General features: G+C 44.4%; 1 protein-coding gene across 1 annotated transcript; it reads left to right on the top strand.

Moving 5' to 3' along the window:
* The first annotated feature begins 302 nt into the window (after positions 1–302).
* nek10 (NIMA-related kinase 10) lies at positions 303–23044 on the top strand. Its single transcript, XM_066644388.1, has 36 exons — positions 303–429; positions 926–1017; positions 1702–1762; positions 1861–1973; positions 2090–2188; positions 3938–4022; positions 4116–4157; positions 4998–5076; positions 5582–5649; positions 6364–6443; positions 6526–6612; positions 6933–7157; positions 8139–8278; positions 9025–9086; positions 9173–9250; positions 10141–10205; positions 10313–10415; positions 10520–10648; positions 10839–10976; positions 11198–11243; positions 12343–12464; positions 13162–13264; positions 13352–13427; positions 13810–13939; positions 14556–14626; positions 14704–14914; positions 15105–15201; positions 16395–16463; positions 16567–16591; positions 16950–16981; positions 17188–17288; positions 17603–17713; positions 17854–17953; positions 21538–21590; positions 21680–21735; positions 21833–23044. The coding sequence occupies exons 2-36, from the start codon at positions 956–958 to the stop codon at positions 21879–21881; spliced, it is 3168 nt and encodes a 1055-aa protein (XP_066500485.1). The 5' UTR covers positions 303–429; positions 926–955; the 3' UTR covers positions 21882–23044.
* The last annotated feature ends 4 nt before the right edge of the window (positions 23045–23048 follow it).

Consider the following 23048-nt stretch of genomic DNA (forward strand, 5'->3'; position numbering starts at 1 on the left):
AATCTAATAAATAAATATTGTACAACTGATATTACATGCTACTAATGATGTTATACAATTAAAAAAATAATAATAATATCGAAAAAAAAGTATATATATATAAATAAAATGACACTACTAAATACTACTGAGTAATTGTGTACGATATTGAAACTAGACGATAATTAAATACAGAGCATTAAAAAACCGACCAATCAGAGCGGGGGAGGGCGGAATTTGACTGAATATAGAGCAGGTGGAAAGAACTGGAACCTTGGCGTTAGTCGTTACCATGGCTACTCCCTCGCGTCTCAGCACAGCGGCTTGTGATTGGCTGGGTGTTGAACACGGCGCCTGCGGATTGGAGCTCACCTGTTGTTGGCGTTGTTGTGGTGCTAAAGTCCTGACTTTGAGGACGCGGGGAATAGTCTCCACACAATAAAGAGCTCGGTGAGAGAATAAAGGAATATAAACACATTTCTGTGGGGTATAAGCTCTCTGGAGGGGCCTAACGTTCAGTTTGGGTGTAAAACATGATGGTGAACCGTGTAATTCTTTTGCATAAACGTTATGTGCTGAAATATAACGTCGTTATCGACACAAACAAGTAAACAGTCTTCACTGGAAAGAGCGCTCTCTTTCTCTTTCATTTCGCCTTCTTTCCTATTACATAGTCTATTTCTCTCTTGCTGCCTGTCTATATTTCTGTCTTCTCTCTCACTTCCTTTTCTCTCCATTCTTTTTCTCTCACCACTCATATTTCTTTCTGTATGTCTGTGTCTTTCTTTCATTTTTTATGTTATTGTATTCCAATATTGTTTTCCAGCTCTTTCTGCAGAAACCCGACCAAAATTCAGATATATACTTGACTCCTAATGTCTCTGAAGTAACTTTTATCTCCTTTACTCGAGGTAAATAAAAGCTCACCTCCTGTTTTTATCAGCAGTGATGACAGAGAGAGACAGACATTTTAGAAATGCCACCTCCAGACGGACGAGCAAGAAGACATGACAGACCAGCCCCGAGAACTAAAGAGAAGTACGATTTTATGTAGATATGATAACATATTAAAGCTGTTTTTGACATATCTGAGGTGTTTACCCCTGGGTGCCACTTCATATTTGTGTTACTACCCTTTTTCAAAACAGAGTAAATATCAGCTGTTTAAGCTGTAGAAATACATTGTTTTACATTTATAAATCATAGCATTAGATCTGCTATGCTCATACTGGGTTATGGTGCTAGATATAAGGTGGCGGGTGGTAATGTCTCGTTACTGTACTCTGCTAGCTTGCTAGCCTCTCCTGCCATTGTTATATTAAAATAGAATATCAATGTTAGTGTTCTCCTCTGAGCATGTTAACATCCTCCATTTTAATTACCTACTTGCTACAAGGAATGACGCCACTTCAGAGGACCACTCCCACGTGTTATTTGAGCGCCACACAATCACCAAACACTTGTTGCCAGAAGTCACTGTTGTGCTGATTTAACACTGGTGAATTTGCTATTCCCACTGTTTTGTGATATGTGGCCAGATGAGCGCTGTTTATTTATGTGGGTGACTTTCCATTCCCCCTGAAGTTTGCAGCACTGACTGACCCAGGTGCTGCATGGAGGTCTGGACATCTGAAAGGATACGGAAAATATGGTAACAGTCGCAGTGGTGTTTAAGTGGAGCAATATGCTAACAGTAATAATATGCTGTGTGCTTATTTTCAGGGAGGTGCTCGATCTCAAACGGCTTCTGTCATTAGTCTCTGCCCCTTTTTCGAAGCAACAGGTACTTAACCAGACTGTGTCAGTGCTGAGTGCATTTGTATTAACAGAGTACTGGTCATTATCTGTGCATCTGTGGTCACTGCTTCTGTTCTAATAAAGGTCACGGCAGGGCAGTGTAAGGGCCGAAAGCAGCAGAACGCGACCCAGGTGAACGAGGACAGGAGAAATGCCAGGTACTCGGCCGCTGAGGGTTCAGAGCTGGAGAACTTCAGGTAATAATGATTTATACTGCTTTACTGTTTGATTAATCTTCTTATCGCCCCTGTTATTCTAGTTCAAATACAGCTGTATGGATGTACAATAACTAGCTGCTGCTTCTTCCCCACAGTGTAAAGTACAGGGATCAGAGGCGCTTCTCTGATCATCCTCATCACAGCCTCTTCCTGGACATCTTTATTGCGCTCGTCAGAAACAGACTCAGCTGCAGGTCGGGTTATTAGAATTTCCCTTTGTTTTGACTTCGTTAGGCAAATACCAGCTTTACACCATGTCTGTATTTCAAGATGTCGAGACCAATAGAAATGGTCAAAAAATTACTTTCCTCACATTTTTGTGAGGGTTTTATTCATTCATTCATTCATTCATTATCTGTAATCCTTATCCAGTTCAGGGTCGCAGTGGGTCTAGAGCCTACCTGGAATCATTAGGCGCAAGGTGGAAATACACCCTGGAGGGGGCGCCAGTCCTTCTTAATCACTCACACATTCACTCACACATTCACACCTACGGACACTTTTGAGTCTCCAATTCACCTACCAACGTGTGTTTTTGGACAACGTGTGTTTTGGAAACCAGAGCACCCGGAGGAAACCCACGCAGACACAGGGAGAACACACCACACGCCTCACAGACATTCACCCGGAGGAAACCCACACAGACACAGGGAGAACACACCACACTCCTCACAGACAGTCACCTGGAGGAAACCCACGCAGACACAGGGAGAACACACCACACTCCTCACAGACAGTCACCCGGAGGAAACCCATGCAGACACAGGGAGAACACACCACACTTCTCACAGACAGTCACCCGGAGGACACACACGCAGACACAGGGAGAACACACCACACTCCTCACAGACATTCACCTGGAGGAAACCCACGCAGACACAGGGAGAACACACCACACTCCTCACAGACATTCACCTGGAGGAAACCCACGCAGACACAGGGAGAACACACCACATTCCTCACAGACAGTCACCTGGAGGAAACCCATGCAGACACAGGGAGAACACACCACACTCCTCACAGACAGTCACCCGGAGGTAACCCACTCAGACACAGGGAGAACACACCACACTCCTCACAGACAGTCAACCGGAGGAATCCCACACAGACACAGGGAGAACACACCACGGTCCTCACAGTGAGGGTTTTATGTATATTAATATTAACAGTCATACATTTTTACGCAACATTTTTAAAGCAGCACTAGGTAAGGTTTGGTGTTTATGCTGCTGGGCTCCCCCTACAATTGCAAAGTGTAATTCACTGTTAGAGCACAGCACTGAAATCAAGGAAGAGGGATAGGAAGTTATGTAAGATACATAGTGCCGTTTCTTCTGTTCTGAGCCCAGAGGCCCTATTCTCCATATCACAGCTCAGTGGAGCATAGTTTTAAAGATTTAAATCTGCTATATATTGTAACTTTAAAGGGTACTTATATATGTTAATGACTGCTATTCTGATTGGCTAACTCATATTGTGCTCACAGACTAAAACACTGTTCCTTATGACTTCAGATTGACTGGGAGGGGCCTAAATGTTGTCAGCTGATTAGAGAGATAGATGTATTGATTTGTGACATCACATAAATGGCAAAATCAAAACTGGCAAAAGGTTGTAACAATACTATAGTGCTGTGCCTGAAACTGTGCCCTACTGACTACATAGTGCATTATTTATATAATAATAATAATGCCCAAAAACAAAGTGCACTCAAACAATCCCACAATGCACAGCAATATGTAGTCTATAACCAATGTACCCATAATACACTGCAATATCTGGTATAATCTACTGTGAGTCAGTGTCTGAATTGTTGACTACTCTCCTAAAGTATCTATTATCTATAATAGTGCACTGTATAGTTGGTAATGTAGGGAATAGTGAGTAGGGAGCCATTGTGGACACAGCGTAGGCCACAAAACACTGATGCTTTATCGTTGCAGTGAGTGGCAGGCGCATTCTTCCTCAGGAAGCATCCACAGAGTCCTCATTTGCCTGAGAATATTACTCAGAGAGCCTCGTTACCAGGTACAGCTCGTCTTTCCTCAGCTTTAATTACAGATAATGTGTAGTTTATTGTGACTTATTTATATTCTGAAGTGCTTAAATATTTTTTTTCAGAAAGTGTTCCATGAACTTGACGGATTCACTCACCTTGCGAAGGTAAACATTTTCCAAGCGGAACAACACATATTAAAAGTATATATTTTACTCTTTATTTTTACTAGTTAACTACCAAAAAAATCACTTACTGCACCTTCCTCCGGGTGACTGTCTGTGAGGAGTGTGGTGTGTTCTCCCTGTGTCTGCGTGGGTTTCCTCCGGGTGACTGTCTGTGAGGAGTGTGGTGTGTTCTCCTTGTGTCTGCGTGGGTTTCCTCCGGGTGACTGTCTGTGAGGAGTGTGGTGTGTTCTCCCTGTGTCTGCGTGGGTTTCCTCCGGGTGACTGTCTGTGACGAGTTGGTGTGTTCTCCCCGTGTCTGCGTGGGTTTCCTCCGGGTGCTCCATTTTCCTCCCACAGTCCAAAAACACACGTTGGTAGTTGAATTGGCGACTCAAAAAAAAAAAAGTGTCCGTAGGTGTGTGTGTGAGTGAATGTGTGTGTGTGTGTGTTGCCCTGTGAAGGACTGGCACCCCCTCCAGGGTGTATTCCCGCCTTGCGCCCAATGATTCCAGGTAGGCTCTGGACCCACCGCGACCTTGAATTGGATAAGCGGTTACAGATAATGGATGGATGTTCTGATTGGTTGTTTCATTTAAAAGTGCAGGGATTAAACACTCCTTATAACTTTAGTGAGTTTGAGGGGGAGCTACACTGCTTTGGGCTGAATTGACGGATACATGTGAATGCCTCCGGATGTTTGTGACATCATAAAACAGTGAATGTTTCTTTAATTTAATTTAATTCTTTAATTAGTGCATCAAAAGACATATAGGCCCTTTAAAACGTGGACAGCTCTGGTAAGAAGAGGGGAATCTTATTACATCTTTTTTTTTTCCTCAGTACATGGAGTTAGTGTCCAGTGCGTATCTGGAGAATGGGGACCAAGCCCTAGAGACCGAGAGGCTAGTGACCATGACCCGTGAGTCCACAAATACACAAGGTTTCCAAAAGTTTGTAGACACTGTTTATAGTAAGAGCTACTTTAAAAAGCACCCGCTGTGGTCTCAGTCGTTCTCTGTAGAAAATCAGAGACACTCTGGAGCAGCTGCACATGAGCCTTACGTCAATGCCGTGTGTCATAAATTCTCTGGAGCGATGGTGCTCCATCCAGTACCTTTAGGACTAGTTGGATTGGTTTTTAAAATCTAGAACTGGTCATCGGTCTTCAGTACCTGACCACACACATTCACTCGTGGTTGAATGCCATCAAGTCCTCCCAGAAATGTTCCAACATCTGGGCTAAAGCCTTCCCCAAAGTGTAGCAGCTTTGTTGTTAGTCCAACAAAGATAAACAAACTACTATCAATAGCCTTGATTTGACAAAAAGTGTAGGAGAGGTGTCCACAAACTTTTGTCATGTAGCGTACATAACCCAAACACTTTGTTTTATACTGTTTCACGTTTGCTCTGCTTTCTTCACGCAGATATGTTTCAGAAAGTGTCTCTGAGTGAAGATCAGAGAACGTGGGTGACTGCGTGCGAGGCTCATCAGGTCAGCGGTTCTCTGAGCTGTTTTTATTTGTTGGTTTATGAGCTGTGAAAAGAAAAAAGGTGTCGCAAAATGCTATGAGGTGTTACTTGCAGCTGGGTCTGAGTCTGATACCAACGACCAACATCCGCTACAACATCGCTCTGCCTCAGTATCACTTCTTACCGCTTGTTATACACTATTTGTCCAGACATTTTAAGAAAATAGCAACCTCTTCACATTGGGGAAAGGTTTGAAGTAGCGTTAGAACATTGCTGTGTGGATTTAGTGATGTTTAAGATTCTCACCCCCTTTTCTCTGCTCCAAAGCCCGGTTCTGGGTGGTTTCATACCCATGGTGACCTTTTTTATACAAACTGTCAGTAAACAGTAGCACCTTAAAGTGCTATACTGCACCCAGTACTGTTCTCCCCCATTGCCATTAGCCAACACAGTTCTAGGTCTTAATAAAATGTCTGTGACCTGCTTTGATCAAAACATCACAAGGATCCAACACCACAGCAGCATTCTCCACTGTCTAAACAGCCCTGTTCAACACGGCATCTTTCAGCAGCTGTTCCTTTAAATGATAATGAGCCGCTCGCTGTTCACCCCGACCCCGAGCGCACAGCAGTGAGGAGCTCTGGTTTTTAGCTGTTTTCGCTCTGTTCTCTTTCTTCTCCGTTCTTGTTTTCTCTGAATACCAATAGGTTTTCCTGATCCTCCTCTGTGTCCACAGACTCTTGTAAAGCTCCTTTGTGCTCAGGACAGCAGTGTGGTTTTAGGCGCTCTCCTGGCTCTCACTACTCTCGCAGAAAGGTGTGGTTTTAAATATAATCAAGGCCAACATAACACTTATTTTTAATCAGACTGATCTTCATAGACTGGTTTCTCTCCTCAGCTCCGAATGCAGAGAGAAAATCGGAGAGCTGTCGGTTGTGGAGAATCTGCTCATCATCCTGCAAGAGTATGACACCTTGTCAAAAAGGTAAAACCAACACCATGAAAGTATTTTTAGGACCTCCTTGTTTCATTGCTCATTTTAGCAGCTCTACTGAGCCTTGTGGTGCCCTTTGTAGTTCTACAGTTACAGACTGTGGTCTACAGACACACTAACACACCACAACCACGTCAGGGTCACTGCAGCGCTGAGAATGACCCACAACCCAAATCACACCTACCCTGAACTTTACTCTGTATTTGTAGAACTAACAAAGTGCTCCTGTATGGTCAGTGGAGCTGAGAGAATGGACAGTGAGTGTAGAAACAATGTTATGGCTGATCTGTGTGTGTGTGTGCCCCCTACAGGCTGAGTGCAGAGATGCTGAGGCTGTTGTGTGCAGTGCCCCGTGTGAGGGAGCAGCTGTGTCAGTGTGAGGGAGTTCCCGTGTTATTAAGCATGCTTCATGCGGACGACGTGAAGCTGCTGTGGAGCTCGGTGTGGGTGCTTGTCCAGCTGTGTCAGGACCCACACATCTGCACACTCATCCGCACCTGGGGCGGGGTCCAGCAGCTACTGCACATCTTGCATGGGTCAGTCCTCTGTTTAAATTAATCTTGTGTTATTAAATAGCAGCCAACACAAAGCTGGTAAAATCTCCATAGAAGAGCATTTAACTAAATGGGAGCTACCCATTTAGTCACTATGCTCAATGCCAAGCGAGGGCTAGAGGGCTATAAAGACTTCCAGCTTTTGGCTGTGCGTTCTCTGGAGTGATGGAGCTCCATTTCAATCCATGCAGTCACAAGAAGCCCACACCCTCTTAGTGTCAGGGGAGCAAAAGATTCCAGAGTGTAGCGTAATTAAGAGAAATGACCATTGTCCTCTGTTAGCCATATTAGCATAATTTTGTCATACGATCTAATGGAAAACTGTTAGACTCTCTGCATTTCTCTGCTCTTCTGTTGGAATCTGAGTAAGTTATTTACACACAGATCATAATCAAGCTTCAGTAGTCATGTTATTTCACTCATGTGAACTGGATAAGAGGTTACAATGAATGAATGAATGAATAAATGAATATACATGGATGTGGCATGCAACCCACAGATACTTTATGGGATGGGTCAGAGAGGTGTTTGGGGTCCAGAACTGAACATTCAACATTAGTAGCTAGCCTCATATGTTATGAATGCCATCAGATCCTCACAGCAATGTTCCAACATGTGGTCTTTAGTCTTCATAGAAGAGTAGAAAAGGTTGCTGCAACAAAATATAGGAACAATCTATTAATATCCTTCATTTCATGAGAAATATTGAAAGTGAAGTGTGTGACCATTTTGTCGTTGACGCATTCTCAGAAATGAAATATATTTATATATATATATATATATATATATATATATATATATATGTATGTATGTATTCGTCAGTGCTACACATGTCATTTTATGGTCTGCCACATAATGTTTTCCATCCAAACTATTAATGGATCTGTGAGATTATGACAGGCTGTTTTTATATGTAGGTTCACCGTCTCAAACATTTTTATTTTTGTACACTTGTCTCCACAGAGAGCGAGCGTATGTGTCCGACCGCACGTCCATGGAGACGCTGTCCAGCGCGAACGCCGCTGGCCGTTTGCACAGACCCCACGTGTCCGAGGAGCCGAGTAAAGTGGAGGCAGAGGAGAACACCATGTCCCTTTATGCTGGTAAACACAAGGCTTTGTTAAATTAAGCTGTGTGACCCTGTGTGGGGCGATCTGGGGGTTTCTGACCACAGTGGCAGAGTGTGAGAGTTTGTGGTAAAGGGTTATTTTAGATCAGAATTTGGGAGTTTATTTCTTCAGTTTAAGCTCACTCATTTTAATATAGGGCCTGGTGGATGTGTCTAAAGCCTACACACCTTGGTGGTTTTCCTGTTCAAACGCACTCTCATCATTTTTCAAAGGGTGTATAAGTACATAGTAGTCATAGTCAGACGTATTAGACGAGAGGATGTGGTAAATTGTGCAAATGTTGACCTGAATACCGTAAATGTAATCCAGTTTATATAAAAAACTTGCATTGTTTATGACATCCCAGACTGCAGTATTATTCAGGCCACAGGCCCATGTGTGTATGCAATCTGGGATATAATGTTAATTAAATTCGTCCAATCAAATTTGACCTCATAGTAAACACAAGGATTGATGTAGATCCCTGCAATTCCCATGTGGTTGTTAGGGTGTGGTTTTGTGGTGGATTGTGCTCTCCTCACTTTCTCTAGTTTCTTTTTGATTGGTTTAATTGAGAGACAATATTGCCATATTATTAATAATAATAATAATAAGTTAGTTTTTTAATAGTGCCTTTCTAATACCCAAGGTGTTTTACCGAGGGTCATTTCCCGTTTGGAGAAAGCACTGCGCAAACACACAGCTTCACTCTTTCTCATGTTTTTCTGCTCTTTCCTCAGCATGTTGCGCAGCTGTAACCGAGCTGGTTCTGGACGACACCACAGCTCACCTCGTGGTACAGGTACGGCTCTGAAGATGAACAGTAGTATCGATCTGCTCCGTCTCAATCACAGTCCAGTTCACTGGGTTCTTTGTTTCTCGTCTCAGGAGAATGGTGTTTACATAATAGGAAAACTGATACTGCCCCCGGGCTCTGAGACAGGACCAAAGGCAGCGTCACTACAGGTACAGCAGGGTATACTATCGTCTCATGACATCTGATGAAAGCTACTTTTTAATTTCAGAGAAGAACTGGGTGCAGTATTTAACGTGTAAAACTGTAGGCTTTCTGAAATATTGCGGTTTTTAAAGGTGGATGTGTAGTGTGGGAAAAGCTTGAAATATATATTTATTTTCATTCATTCATTCATTCTCTGTAACCCTTATCCAATTCAGGGTCGCGGTGGGTCCAGAGCCTACCTGGAATCATTGGGCGCAAGACAGGAACACACCCTGAAGGGGGCGCCAGTCCTTCACAGGGTGACACAGACACACACACATTCACTCACACTTTGGAGTCACCAATCCACCTACCAATGTTTTTGGACTGTGGGAGGAAACCGGAGCACCCGGAGAAAACCCACGCAGACACAGAGAGAACACACCAACTCCTCACAGACAGTCACCCGGAGCAGGAATCGAACCCACAACCTCCAGGTCCCTGGAGCTGTGTGACTGTGACACCTACCTGCTGCGCCACCATGCTGCCTATATTTATTTTATTTATTTATTTATTTATCAAAACCCACTAGTGAAAATTGTGTGTGTGGTGTTTGTGCTAGAAGGCTTGTCCACAATGAATAAGCAGAAACATACCTGTGGCTGAGCATTTCCACTTTGAAACCGCAGCTTTCCAAACACACTCAAAAACATTGATTCACTCAGGCAGGGTTTCTTACCTCACACATCTAAGGAACCAATCCCGTCAACTCGTGGGGCAGGGCTCTCAAACTGCAAGAGTTTACTGGAGTAATGACTGGAGGGTGTATGCACTGAATTGTTTCTAATAATGCTAATAATACCGATTTTCATGAAGAATGTAAATATAACGTTTATTTCTGCTTTTCTTCTTAAAGTGTTACGCTTTCAGGACCCTGCGCTTTCTTTTCAGCATGGAACGCAACAGACATCTCTTTAAAAGGTATTAATGATATGTATTACTTCCTTTATTCCTGTTAAATGTAGTACATACACTTCACTTTCCCCAATTAATGTGGTTTAAGAAGAGTCTTTAATTTGTTGGTGAAGGCTCTTCCCACCAGAGCTGTTTGAGATGTTTATTGACATCGGACACTACGTCAGAGACATCGCAGCATATGAACCTCTGCAGGAAAAGATCTCTCGGTTTTCTGTAAGTAGATACACAGCAGTCACACCTCGGTGGTCCTTTGTAGACGGTCCAGTGAAGCTCTTTTGTAGCACTTACTTTGAGCCTCATGTCCTCATCATCCCCAGACAGAAGAATTAGACGGACTGAGGGAGAGAATTGAGGCGGTGAACCAGAACCGACCTCCCATTAAAGTGATCAACGGCTACTCCATTCTGGACCATCTAGGCAGCGGGGCCTTCGGCAGCGTTTTCAAGGTAAAACCCACTTTTGTTCTTTCATCCGACCCCGAGGCCGAACCCTGGACTGAATTTCCTTCGTCCAAACCATCACTGCTCCACGGCAGATTTCCTCAGTGTGACTCAGTTTACTGTGGATCAGTGGTCACAGCACGGGGAAGGTCTTGTGGGGGAAACACTTGTTGATAAGGTGGGTTTCTGTTGAAAGGTCCGTAAAGAGGGGGCTCAGAACTGTCTGGCGCTGAAAGAAGTCAATCTCTACAACCTGGGTTTCGGCAACGACAAGAAATCCAGAGACAGCAACGTGGAGAAGATCGTCTCCGAGCTCACCATCATCAAAGAACAGGTAGCGAATATCACACGGAGTGACGTCACAGTCTAAAAATCGGTTTTGTTTTGTATACATTTATGTGGCTGTAAGAGTGCTGTTTCTTTGTTTGACGGTCTGAGGGTAATGGGTAATGCTTTACTGCCCCCTTGTGTTCAAAAGAGGGCACTGCAGTGCTTGATACACTATGAACATCTTAAACACTAGTTTATTATTTATGTGTGTTTGTGTGTGTTTAGATGCTGCATCCAAACATTGTGAAATATTTCAAGACATTTTTAGAAAGTAAGTATTTTCATTTACATAAATACAGGATGAGTCAAAAGTCACAGGACACACTTTTATCTGAATACCCCCAGAAAGAAAGGGTGAGGGGGCCTTATATAAATAATAATAATTATTATTATTATGTATAAGTGTGATATTCTGTGTGTGAATGGGCTGGTTTAACCCTTTCCAAATCTCTCCTAATAGTAGTCCAGTATTATTTGAGGTTATTACCCATTATTTTCTATAATCCTTAAACAATTTTATACAATATACACATTGAATTTTACATACTGTATATTCTCTCTGAATATTACTAAGTGGATACAGTACAGTACAGGAACGAATGAATGCCTGAGCACTTTGAGATTTTCACCTAAATGATTGGTGCATTCGCTTGGTGTGTTCTCCCTGTGTCTGTGTGGGTTTCCTCTGGGTGCTCCGGCCTCCTCCCACGGTCCAAAAACACGTATTGCTGACGTAGGTGTAAATGTGTAAGTGACTTTGTGTCACCCTATGAAAGGCTGGTGCCCACTCCAGGGTGTGTTCCCGCCTTGTGCACAGTGATTCCGGGTGGGCTCCGCACCCACCGCGACCCTGAACTAGACAAGTGCTTACAGGCAATGAATGAATGAATGAATGAATAATGCATTCTAAATTAAGTTCATTCATTCATTCATTATCTGTAACCCTTATCCAATTCAGGGTCACGGTGGGTCCAGAGCCTACCTGGAATCATTGGGCGCAAGGCGGGAATACACCCTGGAGGGGGCGCCAGTCCTTCACAGGGCAACACACACAGTCACACCTACGGTCACTTTTGAGTCGCCAATCCACCTACCAATGTGTGTTTTTGGACTGTGGGAGGAAACCGGAGCACCCGGAGGAAACCCACGCAGACACAGAGAGAACACACCACACTCCTCACAGACAGTCACCTGGAAGAAACCCACGCAGACACAGGGAGAACACACCAACTCCTCACAGACAGTCACCTGGACCGGGAATCAAACCCACAACCTCCAGGTCCCTGGAGCTGTGTGACTGCGACACTACCTACTGCGCCACCGTGCCGCTAAATTAAGTTCATTACACTTATTATTAAATTGTGTGTCAGGTGACAGGTTGTACATTGTGATGGAGCTGGTGGAAGGCGCGCCGTTAGCCGAGCACTTCACATCACTCAAAGAGAAACAGCAGACGTTCACAGAGGAGAGAGTGTGGAATATCTTCATTCAGGTAAACAACAGGCCGTCGTCTTATGTTTACAATGGCTGTCCAACAGTCAGAGACCACCCTTCGACTTTGGAAATGTGCTGCAGGGTTTTTGGAAAGAAAATGAAAGCCGGTCTCTGGGGAAAAAAAGGGAAATATGCTTTTATCATCATCACACAGCTGTAGAAAGAAATGTGTCTGGAGACTGCGATTAGCCCATTCGTAACAGTGAACATACACACACACACACACACACACACTCCTGTGACTAGGAGCTTTGAGCACACAGAGCAGTAGACAGCTATATCAGTACACGGGCAGTAGTTGGGGGTTAGGTTCTTCACTCAAGGGTCAATTCAGCTGTGAATGTTGAGGGAGGAGAAAGTGCTGTTCCTTCACCCCCCCTCTCCACCACACCTAATTTCTACTGGTCCAAGGAATTCAACCAGTGGCCTTCTGATCCCAAACCTTCTCACAGCAAATACAGTTGTAAAATAACATAAAAATGTTAGCATTTTGTTAGCGTTAGGTCCTTTGCCTTTTCCACACACTGAATATCTTATAATGAATGGCCATTTTGACCTTGAGATTAAATAAATGGAGGATAGTCCTATGACTTTTCCCAGTAATTGTTGTTTAAATATCAATCAGGGTCTGACTAAAACCCTCATAACGAAATAAAGTGTGTTACAGTTACTCACACAAAGACATACCTCTTTAGATGTGTCTGGCATTACGATACTTACACAAGGAGAAGAGGATAGTCCACAGAGATCTGACTCCCAACAACATCATGCTCGGAGAGAGGGACAAAGTCACCATCAGTGAGTGGAGCAGATTTCCCACAGAGTTTAATCTCACTTCATTAACACACGCAAAACTTAACAGGAAAATACTATTGTGTTTTTCAGCTGACTTTGGCCTGGCAAAGCAGAAACAGGAGACTAGCAAACTGCTGTCTGTGGTCGGGACCATTCTGTACTCCTGGTGAGTGTTGGTTTTGAAGGCACAGCTATGTGCGAATGGTAGTAGTTGCTAGTTAACCCTTTAAGGTTCAGCCACACACCACAACGTGTCATTAAAGATATGACTGTGGTAAATGACGTCTGGCAGCAAGTGGCCTTGATTTGGTTATTTACGTGGCCCTTATGTGGTCAGCGGGAGCAGTCCGCTCTAGTGCTGTCAATTCTTGTGGCATGTGGGCCCTAAAAACGTGGGATGTGCACAGACCAGGGCTGGAACGATTTAGCCGTGCTAGGAACAATACATCGCTTTGGACAGTGGGACAGTTCTTAAATATTTTGTGTGGACAAAACAAGGAGAAGGATCTCGGAAATCAAAGAACATAGAGCCAGTGTGTTTCTGTTAGTCCAGAGATCGTGAAGAACGAGCCGTACGGGGAGAAAGCTGATGTGTGGGCTACTGGCTGCGTCCTGTATCAGATGGTCACCCTCCAGCCTCCGTTCTACAGCACCAACATGCTCTCCCTCGCTACCAAGGTAACCACACATCAGCTGTATTACAGGAGCAGCCAGTCACAGTCCTCCATCTTCCACAGACACACTACTACATCCGTTTTAACATGGCCGCCTCATGTAGGGGACCCACTCTGTGGAGCATGAAGTTTGTTCATTCCGAGAATACAGAGCAGTATGATTCTTCATCCTGGTTGGTTGTAATTTAAACACTTTTGGACGTAAAATTGACGTATTGCTCCTTTAAATGTAACACTAGGTCAAATTTTGCTCCTGGGCTCCCTCTACAGCTGCAGAGGGTAATTCACTTTTACAGCACTGTCATGAAATCAAGTCAGAGGAAGGCGGTTGGTTTCCTACCCGCTCCCAAAAGTTACAAAGTGCAGTTTCTGCAGTGCAGAGCCCAGAGTAGCATCACCAGAGGCTCTGTTCTCCCTGTTACTGCTCAGTGATACATCACAATGATTTTGAAGCTGTAATTTTAAGATAATAAACTACCTAGTGTTGCTTTAATAACGTATTATGTACATATTTTCCAAAGGCCAAACCAACACAGCTGCCAGAAACTAATGTCTCAGATATATGTATCATATCTGCTCACAATAAGCTATAATCAATCAAGTGTTTTGGTGATTTCAAGATTGTAGAAGCTGCATTCGAGCCCGTGGAAGACGACGCCTTCTCGGAAAGAGTCACAGACATGATTCAATGGTGAGATTATTACAGTTGTCTTAGTCATCTGTAAAAACAGCTGATTTATTGCTGTTTTGGTCCTGTCCACTGGCCAGGTGTTTGACCCCGGACCCAGATTTGCGTCCGGACATCGTGCAGGTCGGCTCCAGAGTGTGTGACCTGATGATGAGGTTCATGGATGGATTGGGCGCTGCTCACATCGCTCTGGAGAAGAGAGCGGAGAGGGACCGGAGGAGAGCTCAGAAGTACTGCTTAGAAAACAACAGGATGAAGCTCATGAGCCGATCTTTGGTTTTCACAGCTCAGGTAGAGGGGCAGAACCACACCGACAATTATGATGCATTTCTGTTCTTGTGATGTTCAGATAGGGAAGAGGTTTCTCATACTTCTTCACAGCACCATAGAACAGTGTGAGAGATACGGGAGTTTATTAAAAACCCAAATGAACCCTGTTTTCATGAGACGATGCCAGTAACACCCTGCTCATATCTCACAGGGAACAGATTTTAAGGATCAGATCCTTGGAAATCAAGATAGCCGACAGTCTGACCTACATTTCTCAGATTCAGCAGATGGAGAAGCGCAGTCTCAAGGTCAGAAAACAACTCCAAAGTCTGGGTGTTCTTTACAGCACTGATTTGTCCAGATATTATTTTCTTTACCAATTTAAACTGACTTTCTACGGCAACTCTGTGTGGATCTGGCATGATTGGTTTAAGGAAACAACTTGTGAGCACCAAATATTATCAGGCACCATCACTGTTAGTATCTGTTGGACACTTGAAAGGATCTGTTGATGTTTTATTTTTCTTTACATATTACAAAAATGTATAATATGGGATATTTAAACTGAATAATAGAGTTTTTTGTTCATTTTCTCACTAGAAACTAATCTGAAACTGAGCTGAAAGGTCTAGTCAGTGGTTGTGGATAAGAAGAGCACAGATTACTTGGGGAAATGCACTGCAAAGATGCTATTGTGATGGTTGGTGATGTAGCACGTAAGGTTCACGTGGAACTGGTGGCACTGAGCATGCATTAACGGTGCCAGTGGGGCTAGGTACAGCCTTAGCCACCAGGGAGGCCAGTGTGGATTTACAGTTGTTGATGGTAAAGGGTGAGGTAGGACTGTAAACCTGGCTTGGAGCGGGATGGGTCTGGGACACCAGACTTCACTGTTGAGCCTTCTGAAGTTGTCATGGGATTAATTCGGTAAAACACCAACGAGAGGAGGTGCCTACCTGATGACCCCTGTGAAGAGCTAGTGATACAGTGGCTGGTTTGGGCTCAATGAGTAACCGTAGTTGTTAAGGACAGCTGGTTGCTGATCCGAACATAAACGGTCACAGTGACCTTAGTGTTGAGGTGTAGGATTAAACAGGAACTTTGTGGCTACAGTAGGAAGAGTGTGGTGTACACCTTATCCGCCGTATGATTATAATAAAATAGTAAAACTACACTGACGAATATGAAGAACAAGTTATTTTAGCAACAAGTGTGTTATGTGCCTTCGAAAACCGCCTGGAGGTCGTCTTGATTAATGCATTAGTGCATTGGTCGGGATTTGGGATGCAGCACCTCTTGTGGAGAGATAGGTGAACTACAATAACAGACAGGCACTTTGGTGAAATTATCTAGTGCACCTTTAAGACGTTGAAGTAAAACTCCTGTCCAGTTTAGACATATTCACCAATCAACCAAGAAAAATATGTCTGTTCTAGATTGATTGTTGCTTGTGTCAAATATTATTTTTTTTGTTTTTAACCAGACTTTTTTTTTTTACCAGAAATGAGTGATACCACAGCATTCAACAGATCTGCCATGGGATCGGTTTCAGATTTAATCCAAAATCAGTGTAAGTCCATCAGTCTGTTACAGAACATGATGAACACAATGTATACACGGGTTTATCATTGTTGTTATTGTTATGGACTATTCGTTTTATTTTCTGAAAACAGTTATAGAAGATCAAAGCCAACCTGGGTGAGTTTGTACACTTCTTTCTTTCGTTGTTTTGAAGATGGCACTGTGGACCGAATGGGAAAAACGATACGCAATATTTATCACAATATTTAAATGATCAGTACGGTCATTTTGTGTTCTCCCTGTGTCTGCGTGGGTTTCCTCCGGGAGATCCGGTTTCCTCCCACGGTCCAAAAACACATAACTACACTTACAATATCTAATTACATTACCCTAACTACACATACAGTAACCGCACTTACTGTGTATTCACTCACTATAAACTTATTACCTTCGATAGAAAAGTATCCGTTTATCGTATGAGCTTTGATTTTAAAGCAGTTTAATACTGAATCACTCTGTTTCTCCTGTATTTCAGTGGAGACTTTGTGAAGTCTAAAGCTCGACCAGGTAACAGTCCATGTTTTATTACTTCTGATTTCTGTCCTTTTGTGTTTTTATTCAGTATTGTTCCCTGAACGTATCCCAGCGCTGTCACTGATCACGACACTAAAGCCGTTTTCACATATGAACTCTGGACATGGATTTTCTTTCATAGTGTGCTGAACCAGTCTCTGCTCTGTGCTAATGTTTTATCTTGCCCCGGCATGGCTCAGGGTCCGCAGGAATCTACGTCTCCCAGAGAAAGGTCCGAGAGATTGATGACCCCAACCTGAGGCTGCTGGGCCTGCTCCATAAGATCATTTACATCACTCAGGTGAGAAACAGTGGATCTCCATTTAAAGATATAAAACAAAACACTATATATATAGGCCACGCGGTGGCGCTGCAGGGCCTCAGGGTGCTGGGTCCAATCCTCCTCCGTGTGGGTTTCCTCAGTCCACAGTCCAAAAGCTAGTGTTTGTAATTGGATATGCTGGATGAAACTGTCCACAGGTGTGAGTGAGTGACTGACTGACCCACCACTAACTTGATCAGTATGAAGTGGTTACAGATGATGAACGTATGAAATAAAATCATAATAGTTTTCTTTTAAAAAGGAAAATTAATAACAGTTGACATTGTCTCCAGCTTCCTCCAGGGCCTCAAAACTCTTTCCAGCGGCGTGCAGTTGAGCGCTTCAAGAAATCCCTGTTCCAGAGTGGCAGTGGTCCCATTCAGCTGAAGATGGAGCTCAGTAAGGTGAAACATGCAAACACGGAGCTAGTGTCTAGAATGTCTTAACGTCGTTAAGTGTGAAAGAAAACCAGCGTGTAGTTAATTTATCTACGTGTAATTAATCCATCACTAGCCACATTTTCTTTGTCTTGGTTTCCAAAAAGGTCCTCCAGGGAAGCCAGGAGGTGGTGGAGCTGGTCTCTGGCAGCAGAGAACTGTGGCCTACGGTCCAGTCTCCCAGTGGGCATTCAGAAACCGCAACAGGTTGGTACAGCTAATCATTGTTTATATTGTTTTAAGCATGTATTAAAGCCTTTTTTTGTTATATATAATTATAAATCAAAATGTAAACATTCTCCCGCTCTTTTGTCATTTTATGATGACCGTTGTGTTGTATTAAAAATGACCATTTTCGTTTTCATTCATTCATTCATTCATTATCTGTAAGCGCTTATCCAGTTCAAGGTCACAGTGGGTCCAGAACCTACCTGGAATCATTGGGCGCAAGGTGGGAATACACCCTGGAGGGGACACCAGTCCTTCACAGGGCAACACACACACACACACACATTCACTCACGGAAACCTACCAACGTGTGTTTTTGGACTGTGGGAGGAAACCGGAGCACCAAGAGGAAACCCACGCAGACACAGGGAGAACACACCACACTCCTCACAGACAGTCACCCGGAGGAAACCCACACAGATACAGGGAGAACACACCACACTCCTCACAGACAGTCACCCTGGAAAACCCACGCAGACACAGGGAGAACACACCACACTCCTCACAGACAGTCACCCGGAGGAAACCCACACAGACACAGGGAGAACACACCACACCCCTCACAGACAGTCACCCGGAGGAAACCCACGCAGACCCAGGGAGAATACACCACACTCCTCACAGACAGTCACCTGGAGGAAACCCACGTAGATACAGGAAGAACACACCACACTCCTCGCAGTCACCCGGAGGAAACCCACACAGACACAGAGAGAACACATCACACTCCTCACAGACAGTCACCCGGAGGAAACCCACGCAGACCCAGGGAGAACACACCACACTCCTCACAGACAGTCACCCGGAGGAAACCCACGCAGACCCAGGGAGAACACACCACACTCCTCAGAGACAGTCACCCGGAGGAAACCCACGCAGACCCAGGGAGAACACACCACACTCCTCACAGACAGTCACCCGGAGGAAACCCACGCAGACACAGGGAGAACACACCACACTCCTCACAGACAGTCACCTGGAGGAAACCCACGTAGATACAGGAAGAACACACCACACTCCTCGCAGTCACCCGGAGGAAACCCACACAGACACAGAGAGAACACATCATACTCCTCACAGACATTCACCCGGAGGAAACCCACGCAGACCCAGGGAGAACACACCACACTCCTCACAGACAGTCACCCGGAGGAAACCCACGCAGACACAGGGAGAACACACCACACTCCTCACAGACAGTCACCTGGAGGAAACCCACGTAGATACAGGAAGAACACACCACACTCCTCGCAGTCACCCGGAGGAAACCCACACAGACACAGAGAGAACACATCACACTCCTCACAGACAGTCACCCGGAGGAAACCCACACAGACACAGAGAGAACACATCACACTTCTCATAGACAGTCACCCGGAGGAAACCCACACAGACACAGGGAGAACACACCACACTCCTCACAGACAGTCACCTGCGCCACCAACTATTTTCGTTTTATTAAACTAAAATGAACCTAAAAATGAAGTGAGTGAAGAAATGATTGGTCGCTCCATTCCTTAAGAGCTCCATCAGGAAAAAGCACTGCAGAAGCTTGTAATGCTCTTGGGGATAATATTGCATCCAAAAGTACGTGTGTGTTTTGGTTTAGACCAGTAGCTCCAGTAGTGCGACCCCTTTTTAGGGTTAAACATATTACACGGCCCCCACCCCATTCAACCCCCCACCCTCCAAAACACACATGATGAAAAGGTACTTTCTCATTAATTAACTTCTTATTTTTCAGTTGAGACTTTCCTGTAGTTTCTGGAGTCAAGCGTTTTTGCCCATTAGCTACCTTTGACCTCCCTGCTTCCACTGCCACCATCTAAAATGGAGATCTGGACGTGCAAACCGCTAACGCGCATGTGCGGATCTGAATCAAACTGATTCGAAGAGTCGAGTAGAACGGTAGTCGGTCTCATACAGTGAAATGGCAACTCTGGATAAGATCCGGATCGAATTTTCATTTTGCGGGGTTTATACGTGAAAACGGCCTCACTTTCACGACCTCCGGGATTGTGTCAGGTTAAAAACCCCTAGTTTAGACGATTTAAAGATGGAGATTTCGATGTTAGTGATCACAAACATAGCCTCAGTCTGGAGTTTCATTTCAATTTCTAACAACCTCCACTCTGCCTTCAAACGATTTACTTGATGTTTTTATTTCTATTTTTATGATTTATGCACTTCAACTTTATATATAATGTTTTATACATATTTGTTTACAATTTCTGTTTCTTTTAATGGCTGTTATTAGAGTCAGGACTGTTATATTTGAGATGTTGTGTTTTGTTTCAGACCTTAATCTTCTTTGTTTTTAACTTAATCGTTTTCTTGGTTGTTTTAAAATGTTTTGTTGACTTCTTTTACTATTTATATTCATTCATTCATTCATTCATTCATTATCTGTAACCCTTATCCAGTTCAGGGTCGCGGTGGGTCCAGAGCCTACCTGGAATCATTGGGCGCAAGGCGGGAATACACCCTGGAGGGGGCGCCAGTCCTTCACACACACACATTCACTCACAGCTACGGACACTTTTGAGTCACCAATCCACCTACCAACGTGTGTTTTTGGACTGTGGGAGGAAACCGGATCACCCGGAGGAAACCCACGTAGACACAGGGAGAACACACCACACTCCTCACAGACAGTCACCCGGAGGAAACCCACACAGACACAGGGAGAACACACCACACTCCTCACAGACAGTCACCCGGAGGAAACCCACACAGACACAGGGAGAACACACCACACTCCTCACAGACAGACACCCGGAGGAAACCCACACAGACACAGGGAGAACACACCACACTCCTCACAGACAGTCACCCTGGAAAACCCACGCAGACACAGGGAGAACACACCACACTCCTCACAGACAGTCACCCGGAGGAAACCCACACAGACACAGGGAGAACACACCACACTCCTCACAGACAGTCACCCGGAGGAAACCCACACAGACACAGGGAGAACACACCACACTCCTCACAGACAGTCACCCGGAGGAAACCCACACAGACACAGGGAGAACACACCACACCCCTCACAGACAGACACCCGGAGGAAACCCACACAGACACAGGGAGAACACACCACACTCCTCACAGACAGTCACCCGGAGGAAACCCACACAGACACAGGGAGAACACACCACACTCCTCACAGACAATCGAACCCACAACCTCCAGGTCCTTGGAGCTGTGTGACTGCGACACTACCTGCTGCGCCACCGTGCCGCCCACTATTTATATTATATTTAATCAAATAAAAACTAAATTAGTAAAATATAGATCCGATTAAATTAATCCTAATTTGTTTAATGTTTTTCATTTTTTTGTTTCTTTCTTTTGACAGTAATTGATTAATTCTTTTCCTTCTTTTCTCTCCCTGTCCATTGTTATTACTCTGCTACAAAGAAAATTGAGGTCACCATCTGATTGATTGATTGATTGATTGATTGGCTGATTTTTTTTATTATTATTAATTGTATCATGATTCTGTATTTTTGCCACCCCCTAGAGGTAGGAACTGACTCAGAACACTTCTGTTTTCACAGGGGCGTCGGGTTACTCGAGCTTTCGCGACGGCGTCACCTATGAGCAGATCCAGGTCGGTTAATATACGATTCCCTCTTGCAGCCAGCAGCGTTTGAAGAGTGGGTTCCACCAACTTTGTCTCCTTTTATTTCTTTGTCTCAGGCCATGATTGAGGACGTTCTGGAGCAGAGCGGTTATTACAGCTCACCTGCGTCCAGGTAAGCTTCAGAAAGTGGCTTTGAAACAAGGTTCCTGACGGTTTTGATGTTTTCTCTTTTCTCCAGTTTGTTGAAACTGTCTCTCGATGCCCCGCAGGAGCCAGTCGGAGACGAGAGCGAGAAAGAGCCGAGCTGTTAACACGTGACTGTGTGCTAAGCCTCCTGGGACGCAGACAGAGTGCCGTGATGCAACAGTCTGCAAGAGAGAAAATGCAGAAACACGAGGAAACCTAAGAACTGTCGCTTTTCTCATGCGCACTCAAGATCTAGGGCTTCTGTATCCGTAAATATGACGAACTGTAATCCGAGGTTTGGTGTGTGTGTGTGTGTGTGTGTGTGTGTGTGTGTGTTGCCATTCCATTGTCAGTGGCATGCCCATATAATAAGGAACTCAAGTACTCGGTAGATTTTTCTCTGTGAGAAATATGACTGCCATTCCTGCAAAAGCAAAAGCAGCTAAAGCAAAGTCGCCTAAATGTACATTAAAATGATGTACATACATTCCCCTAAAGTCAGGTTCACACTGATGTGCAGTGGGTAGTACCTGCCAAATATGGGCCAGTCAGAGAACCATGACCATGGGTTCCCAAGCCTCACTGAGGACGGAGAGAAGACGTCAGCAGGGACACACGTCTTCAAGATGTTTGGAGCCCTACTGTAGATCTTCTGTGGGATCAGTGGGCTTTAGGTGCCTGGGGCTGCTTCCCCTGTCGTCATTCCTTGGACCACTACCAATACCAGCAAGACCTGGTATTCTGGAGATGCTCTGATAAAAGCACTATGACCGTCACAGTTGGGTCATTGTCAAAGCAGTTCAGAGCTTTAGAGACCGGATATTATTCAGTTCCCGTCAGTGGTGTATTCCTTTCCAAGGAAAAATGTCTCTTCTAGGGAACTAGAGTTCCTAATACGGACACGGAACAGCCTACAGAACAAGAGCAGGATTTCAGAGCTCTACAAATGTCTACCTAATAGACTACTGATATAAGCTAAAGCATTCTCAGGTCTGATTATTCCCCTTTCCTTGTTCTCTCACGGCTTGAGAGGGCCATCCCCCTGCACTGTTAGCATGCTAACCGCTAGTTGTTAGCCTCTTCCAGTGAAGTGTTTGTGGTTCAGTGAGTGGACACAGTGTGAAGGTCATAGTTTTACTGCACTTTCTGAGGAGGAGTCTGAAGCTCTGGATTGATCTGTGCTGCTTTTTCTTTACTGTGTTCTTCAGGAGAATCTCGCTTTAAATCTCAGACGGATCCTCACACTTCCAGTTATATTTAATAAATATAGAAATGCAGATGATATCCAGATGTTATGAT

This window comes from Hoplias malabaricus, chromosome 1 (assembly GCF_029633855.1).
Source record: "Hoplias malabaricus isolate fHopMal1 chromosome 1, fHopMal1.hap1, whole genome shotgun sequence".
Taxonomy (NCBI): Eukaryota; Metazoa; Chordata; class Actinopteri; order Characiformes; family Erythrinidae; genus Hoplias; species Hoplias malabaricus.